At 38.9% G+C, this 8566-nt stretch overlaps 1 protein-coding gene across 1 annotated transcript; it reads right to left on the reverse strand.

Annotated features, from left to right (window-relative positions):
* Positions 1–982: 982 nt before the first annotated feature.
* Positions 983–8213, reverse strand: LOC311075543 (uncharacterized protein; the record flags this gene model as incomplete). The annotated part of the gene is made up of 4 exons (XM_084103039.1): positions 983–1828; positions 2677–2792; positions 2876–3038; positions 8196–8213. The coding sequence occupies 4 exons, from the start codon at positions 8211–8213 to the stop codon at positions 1199–1201; spliced, it is 927 nt and encodes a 308-aa protein (XP_083959165.1). The 3' UTR covers positions 983–1198.
* Between the last annotated feature and the right edge of the window lie 353 nt (positions 8214–8566).

An 8566-nucleotide genomic window follows, 5' to 3' on the forward strand; every position in this document is an offset into this window, starting at 1 on the left:
CCCACAGTACAGATGCCCCCCTCACAGCCGTCCCCTCTCCTCGCATACACACCTAGACAAGCACATCACCACATGTCTCCACCATCTCATACTTACACATCTACACAAGTGCTTCAGAATCAGTACCAGCCTCCTCAAAATAATGATCAAGAGTAACTTTTGGCAAGAAAACAATGGTGATGAATGTGCACAATAGACTGCGCATAGCACATACATATTTAGATTATCAGCCAGTCTGTGTTCTGATGGCTTGATTGTTTATATTTAGGTTTAAACTAACCACTGTTGTGGTAGAGAAAAAGGCTCCAAAACACTAGAAATTCAGTTTTTTGATGCACCTGTGATTGTTCAGTCATGTTGTATACCAGTGTAAACCTTGTATTTCTTTTTTTGTATTTATTTATTTTTAAGTTTAAAGTTTTAAAGTTTAAGCTTGGTTTTATTTATTTTTGTTTGGTTTTTATATATATATATATATATATATATATATATATATATATATATATACATATATATATATATATATATATATATATATATATACACACAGTATATGTCAATTTCAGAAGACAATTTCAAGGTCATCTTCAAATGTTTACATTTTATACAAAGGACTGGAACCAAAGCACTGGAAGTATTTTTTTTTATTATTTTTTTTTATATATATAAATACATTCTTGCAAAGTTGAGGCAGTTCAGTGTCAATTTATTGCCTAGGTAACACAAAACTACAGTAATGTCATTCAGGAAAATATTTTTTTTTCTAAAAAAAAATAAATAATACATTTTGTGTCAAAAGAAAATACTGTCTTTGCAGAGCTCAGAATGAATCATAAAACAGCCTGACAAATCAGCAACCTAGCTCCTAGAAATGTTTTTTTTTTTTTTAACAATGTAGGCAACAAAATGCGTAACACTTGAATAAAGTAGAATTGAACAAAGCACAATAAACTATGTAAAGAAAACAGAACAAGTAGGCTCCTCCAGTTTGTATAATTGCTAAAAGTCTAAATGTAGTTTTCCTGCCAGGGAACCTGGCCTGCAGGTGTAACAAAGTAGCTCTTCAATTTGTCTCTAATTTGTTTGGCAGCCATGGAGCTGTTACCAGGTCTTCCTGGTTGAAGTGGGAGCATGGCTCCTAGACCATCCTTTCTCCAGGTACCCTCTACGAGTCTGTGGTCTGCATCTTCTGTATCAACTAGGGCTGGGGGTGTGTAGGAGTCAGACCAAACTTCACACAAATAGTTGTGGAGACACACACAAGATAAGACTTCTTTAAGATCTTCTGCACCTTGTCTGGGTTGAGCATAATTGTGCTGCGGAACACTCTCCACCTGTTGGCAAGTATACCAAACTCATTTTCCACCACTCTGCGTCCTCGAGAAAGTCTGTAGTTAAACACTCTCTGCTGATGATCTAATTGGCGAAAGGGGTATGACTTCATGAGGTCAGTGCGCAAAGGATATGCATCATCTCCAAGCAACATAAAGGGGACTTCTATATTAGAGCCTGGTAGATATTTGGCTTCAGGGATATTAAGGAGGCCCCTGTCAAGAGCTTGCTTGAAGTCTGACTCAGTGAAAACTCCAGCATCTGATGCTCTGCCCTGTGCTCCTACACTGACATACCAAAACTGGTACTTGGCATCAACAACTGCCATCATCAGCACAGAGAATCGTCCTTTGTAATTGTGGAAGGTGCTTCCACTGTGTGCTGGTGGCTGAATGTTTATATGTTTCACATCAATTGCACCAATGCAGTGGGGAAACTGCCACTTTATATGGAAGTCTTCTGCAATTTTCAGCCATTCCTCTTCTGTACTGGGAGTCTGAAATAATAGTGAAATAACAATGAAAACATCATATCAAACAGTTTCCAGATTCCAGACCAACGCATCACCAAAAGTATTGAATGAAAGATAAAGTAAATATTAGTTATTTACATAGAAAAAAAGACTGTACATGCTCATGTATTCAACAGTCAATTCCATCCAAGTAATTGGGTTGGACAATCAGCATTTCATGATCAATACATCAGCACTCCCTTAAAGGGATAGTTCACCCACAAATGAATATTCTGTAATTATTTACTCACCCTTATGTTGTTCCAAACCTGCATGAGTTTCTTTATTCTGCTGATGACAGAGGACGGTATCCATTGACTTCCACAGTAGGATAAAAATACTACTGTCTGGTTATCAACAATCTTTAAAATATTTACTTATGTGTTCAGGAGAAGAAAGAAACTCATACAGGTTTGGAACAACATAGTGGCAAGTAAATGATGAAAGAATTTTCATTTTTGGGTGAACTATGCCTTTAAATATTAAGAACTGTTTTGTTGTACTGTAGTTTTATTGGTGTCATGCGTACTTTTAGACATTAACCCTCAGACGGTCTTCGTTTCGGAGTCACATCCTGGGCCTTCCCGGTCAGAAGTGACCGGAGGCCTAAAAATGAAACTTCCTCCATCCCAGTAAAACCAATGCAATTTATTTTTGTTCTATAATATTTATTCTTTTTAATTGTGTATTTTGAGATCATTTTATTGAATTTATTAATATTTATTCAATATTTATGGTCTATTTTTGCCATTGAAATTAATAAAAAAATATATATAAATATATGTATTTTTTTATTTTTTATTTATGCAGTATTTTAGTTTAAATAAGCTTACCTTCAGATATTCATTGGCAAGAGCGTGGTGCAGGGCTTCACATGTTTCACTCACAATCTTGGAAATTGTGGAATCTCCAACCCTGAACTGGTAACTTAAGGATGCAAATGATTCTCCTAAAGGAAAAAAAGGAACAATTACCTTAACTAAGTAGAAGTAAATGTGATATACACAGCAGCCTTCAATATGAACAACAAACCTGTTGCCAAAAATCTGAGTGTTACTGCCAGTCTCTCCTTGGCAGTAATGTCCAATCTCCATTTGGTGTCATGTCTGGTTATTAGTAGGGCCACTTTATTGAGAATAAATTCAAACTCCTCGGCATTCATTCGAAGAAGCCCCCTGAAATCCACTCTGTCTACCTGTCAAAATAATTATACAAATTAAGTCAAAGGAATTATAGACAAGTACCCTAATTATATGTATCCTCCTTAACGGTTCACTGATTTGTTACGCTCAGGCTACGGTATCAACAGTTTTATGTAATTCCAAAATATCTTCAAAGATTCTCTAATAACATCAAATAGTCATGAACTCCGTTCAATTTTAGGCTAATAATACATAATTAATAGCTGTAATGTACATCATTGTGTTGTATTGTGTCCCCTGTGTGGTGTACAGTAGTCTTTACCTCATAAAACCACTGTAATTATGAAATATGACCAGACAGCCCACAGGGACCCTGTCAAATAAGTTACAGGTGGGACTTCACCATTTGTGGTGAATCCAACGAAAAGTTTACAATGTGACCCTTGTTGTGGGGCCCCTGGAGGGTCTAGGAAGACGGGATGACTGACCCCCGCGTCTGCGCAAAAAAATTGGGGGGCCCAGCGCGCAGCGTCCACAGACTGCCTGCCACGGGCTGCCTGCCATGGGCTGTCATTTAGGTGGTACATGGCCACTCGGTTCCCAAATTAAGGGCTAGGGAATTTAGGGGGTCTGTGGATTTTTGCCAATTCATTTAAGTTGGCAGATGACAAAAAAGGGGTGCGATGGATGAAAAGGCTCCAAATGGACGCCAACATCACACTTAAATGAATGTATTTTCCCTAATCGGCCGATTATGGGAGCTCAGTTCCTTATATGGGCTTTGTGGTCGCCACTAGGGGGCCAGGAGAGTATGGTACCCTAACCCTTTGCCCACGAGGCGCTTAAAGTGCCCCCTAACTGCCTATTCTTCATCACTATGTCCACGGAGCGCCTAAAGTGCCCCCTAACTGCCTACTCTTCATCATTATGTCCACGAAGCGCCTAAAGTGCCCCCTAACTGCCTACTCTTCATCACAATGTCCACAAAGTGCCTAAAGTGCCCACTAACTGCCTACTCTTCATCACTATGTCCACTAGAGCCCGAAGCCATTTGTTTTGAGAATAATGGCTGGCTGATGAAGTTATTGGCTGGCTAGCCGGCTCAGCCAAAACCTAAATGGCTGCTGCAGCCGCCAAACTTTTCATAGCTGCAAATGGCTGAAGCTGCCACTTCATGTCTACAGATGTCTATGTTATACTGATTTACTAGATCTCAATATTTCCAAGCAATGCATGGCTTACACTATATTTTACACTATATTTCTACAAAATGCAATACAATGTAATAAAGAAAACACCAGATTTTACTTTCACAACGTATGTACATATTTATTTTGTAGTCTGTATGCTACTAAACATTTTCAAATAGCCTACAATGTGTTGTGTTTAGGCTAAATGTATGTAGGCTAAGTTGTATACAATAACTTGGCATTATCATGGATGAAGCTTATCATATTACACCTTGAAGGAGCAAGTGATCCATATTTGGATCCAACAGAATTGTACAGAAGAGAGAGAGCTTCCTAACGGTGCATGTGAGAGGGTGACGGCAGAGATCGCGGAGAAGTATGTTGATTAAGAACGCAAAATTTTGTTGAATTTATGAGAAATCTACAGACGCAAACAGACGAAGTGTAGTAAAATAAAGACCTAAATGTGTATTTCGGACTTTTTTTCACCACAAGTCTGAAAGAAGACATGTTATTGAAGACAAATATCCAAAAATCTCAAAATTGACCAGTAAAAAAAAAAAAACGATGCCTGCCGTGTCTCGCCTTAATATAAACACATCAGTATTATTTTGGACAAAGTTTTGCACATTTCACTTCAATTTACACTGAAGCATGCGTCGTGAATTAGAAACGGTGGTTTGTTACTGCAGTAATATCACGTTCAGTGCTATAAATCTCCGTTCCAGAATATTTGGTTCATAACATCAATCTTTGATTCAGGTGTTTGTGCAACCGTGCCCTGAACAAAAGTCTGGGTAGGCCTAAGTTAAAAAAAAAAAGTAAGTAGGAATTAGGAAAGTATGTGAGAAGTGAGATCAAAATTACCTTGCTTGCTTCTTTCCACCATTTCACCTCAGTGCGAGAAAAAAATGCATCGCTTCTTCTGTACGGAAAACGAGCAATTTTAATTGGTCGTCAATTCACTGTGAGTCTGTGTATCGTAGCAACGAGCACAAGACTGTGCTGTTATGAATCCAGTGAGAAAATAGATCTCATGTATTGTTTATATTTCGTGTGTGTATGTCTCTATGTGATAGAATTATTATTTGATGCAAATAATTCTAGCCGGCTCAGCCAAACTTTATCAGATGGCGGCTCAATTTGGCTTACGAAATTATTGGCTGGCGGCGGCTGAAATTCTAAATGGCGCAAATGGCGGCGCCTGGCGGCGGCTTCGGGGTCTAATGTCCACGGAGCGCCTAAAGTGCCTTCTAACTGCCTACTCTTCATCATTATGTCCATGAAGCACCTAAAGTGCCCCCTAACTGCCTACTCTTCATCACAATGTCCACAAAGTGCCTAAAGTGCCCACTAACTGCCTACTCTTCATCACTATGTCCACGAAGCGCCTAAAGTCCGAGATTTTGACAAAGCAGGCCAAAATGTTTTCCCTGCGCTCTAGAGACTCGTCCTCCTGATATGCAGCAGTGGGAACCCTAGGCTACCAGCACGCGAAGTTTGGGGCCCGAATGGGAGCCGAGGACACGTGCAACTTATTCCATACGTTTTCATAGGCAATTCGTGGACGATTGGCCCGAAATCGACATACATGTCTCGTCACGGGCCCCGAGGCAGTGTCCAGAGTCTCGTGTCCCTTCGACCCGTTTTTGTGCTTAATTGGCCCAATTGGACACAAACAGCCTACGTCGAATAGGTGGCAAGATGGACGTCTGGAAAGCAGGGGGCAAAAGGTTGCAGGGACTCCAAATTTTACACGGTGGTAGTCCAGGGGCCCCCGGTTCAAGATCCCGGATTTCAGGGTCCTAGGTGGGTCCCGAGTATGTTTTTTCGAGGTACACCCTTCTCCTCACTTTGGTTCAATGTGCCCATTCGAGAGGGCCTGTCTGCCTATGTGAGCAAGAGACCTTTGTGAGAGATTTTGACAAAGCAGGCCCAATTTTTTTCCCTGCGCTCTAGAGACTCGTCCTCCTGATGTGCGGCAGTGGGGGCCCTAGGCTACCAGCACGCGAAGTTTGGGGCCCCTCAGGCAAGATGGACGTCTAGAAAGCACGGGTCAAAAGTTTGCATGGACTCCAAATTTGAATACATACAAACTAGCTAGTATGTATGTTTAGCATAGCGTCAAACACATCTATTTATGAGATTAATATCACATTTTGCACCAAAATCACGTGTTTGAAATCTCTTCTGTGGTCCCATGTTGCTTCTTAACCCCCTGGGGTCGGCAGTATCGCCGGCGATACCAGCTCGCTTTTTTTTTTATCAGTTCCAAAGACATTCATTTTGCTCTGTTGACTTTGATATTACAAACAAGTTTCATACATCAATCGATTCTGTTAAATGTGTATTATTTTTGTGTATACTCACAATAAAAACAAAGTGTTGTGCTTTTTGCCAAATAAAGAAAAATAAACACGAAGCGAGTTCTGCCTTCTCTCTGTCAGTTAAGTCCATTCTGAAATGCGTCCGAAAATGAACAATAACTCAGCGAATACTCAGTCAAACAGGCATACAGGCACACAGGCATGAAGCTTGAATTCTCTTCTTTTAAATGAAGTAATTTACATTAAAAACAAATATTCTCATCTTGTGAAATCTGTATTAAAAGAGAGCGATTCCAGTCGATCTCATTAGAGCTCATTCAAATGTAATGTGACCACGCCCCGGAGAGCGCGCGCTATTCAAACGCAAATGTCTGGGGCAATCCACGCAAACCTGTGAACGCCCCCATATCAGCTCGAGAAAACACAAGTTTATTCAGATCATTACTTGTTTACACCGCCTCGCAGCGCTGTGAGGAATAATAATAATGGAAAATGTACCTCAGATGTGCGGGTATTTCGAAGAGCAAGGATCCGACTGAGCTGAGGAATACTGTAGTAAGTTTTTTTTCCTTCTCAAGTGAATTGCGTTTCTGTGAATGAATGAACGGCAGAGATGCGCGCTGTTTACCACAGCTCGCAAAAAGACAGTTTAAATTTAAATCGCGTTTGTGTGTGAATGAATGATGATGTTTTAGCAAACTGTATTGCTATACTGAGATGAGTAAAAATCGACTGAAATATGTTGAAATAAAATGTAGGCTATTCTGCAAATTAACATTTATATGCCCTAATATTTCATAAAAACAACTTACAGTCAGGCGTTTCTGTGTGTGAATGAATGTTTCGCTTTTAGCAAACTGTATTGCTATACTGAGTAAAAATCGACTGAAATATGTTGAAATAAAATGTATTTGTATAAGCAACGTATTAAACTGCAAATTAACATTTATATTTCTTATAATAAAAACGAAAGACCTATGTTACAGACATATGAAAGACAACATTTCGTTGATTAGTTTTGGATAGATTATAAATTTTTACTGTAAAATAAATAAGCTTTTGTTTGCCAATTTTTGCTCATATGTTAAATATAGTATGTTTTGTCAAAAATAAAGTAATCAAATAACCAATCAAATCCTTAACTTTGAAATATGTATGATAAAATGTATACTTTAGTTTTTACAAATAAAGATTACACTTGATTTGTTGTTGTAATTGTAACCTTTTTAATAAAAATATATATTTACAAGGTAGATGTAAACAAACTATTAATGTCACGTTCACCAACTGTTTCTGCACTACATTACCCAGGATCCTCTTTGGCACACCTGCACTCACTTTTCCGGATTACTAATCACCCGCACCTGTTCCCAATCAGTAACCTCATCAAGCTCTATAAAACACTCACCATTGCCCTAGTTCATTGTCAAGTCTCCAACAGGAACAGACCATATTCCGTTGTCTCCTTAGCCTCTGACGCGTCAAGACTCCAAGCTGTAATGTATACTTACCTGAAACGCTAACCTCTATGTCATTGTTGTGCCATCTTCAGAAATCCTGCCCGATTCCTTGCTGCCTGTGATCCTGTGTTCCCTCAAGTTTGCTTGCTGTCGATCGCATCTGAAAGAGAAGAGACAAATATTAATGAACTTTGGTTGCTTGACATCAACTTATCCAAAGTGAAAGTGCTTACCTGCTTCTCACCCCACATCGAGTTATCCTCACAGAATCTGCACTTGAATTCTATGAATACTCACCTTGCACTTTTGTCATTTGTAAATAAAGCTGTGTTTGGATTCACTTACCTCTGTCTCCTGGTCTGTATCCTAACAATTAAAAGGTAAATATAAGCCTTTTCTTTAAATAATTTTTATTGTGTTTTATTAGTGACAAATTTAACACAGAGTGAGAAAAATCTATTATTTTATAAAACTCTATACTGTGATACAGGCTATGTTGATTAGCACTGCATTATAGAAATGCATCATTCTTATGAAAATACCTGAGATGGCTTAAAGAACACAGATATATTATCGCATTCGTGTTTATTGTCTTCATGTTTCA

This window comes from Abramis brama (genome assembly GCF_963993115.1).
Source record: "Abramis brama genome assembly, chromosome: 24".
In the NCBI taxonomy this organism is placed as follows: Eukaryota; Metazoa; Chordata; class Actinopteri; order Cypriniformes; family Leuciscidae; genus Abramis; species Abramis brama.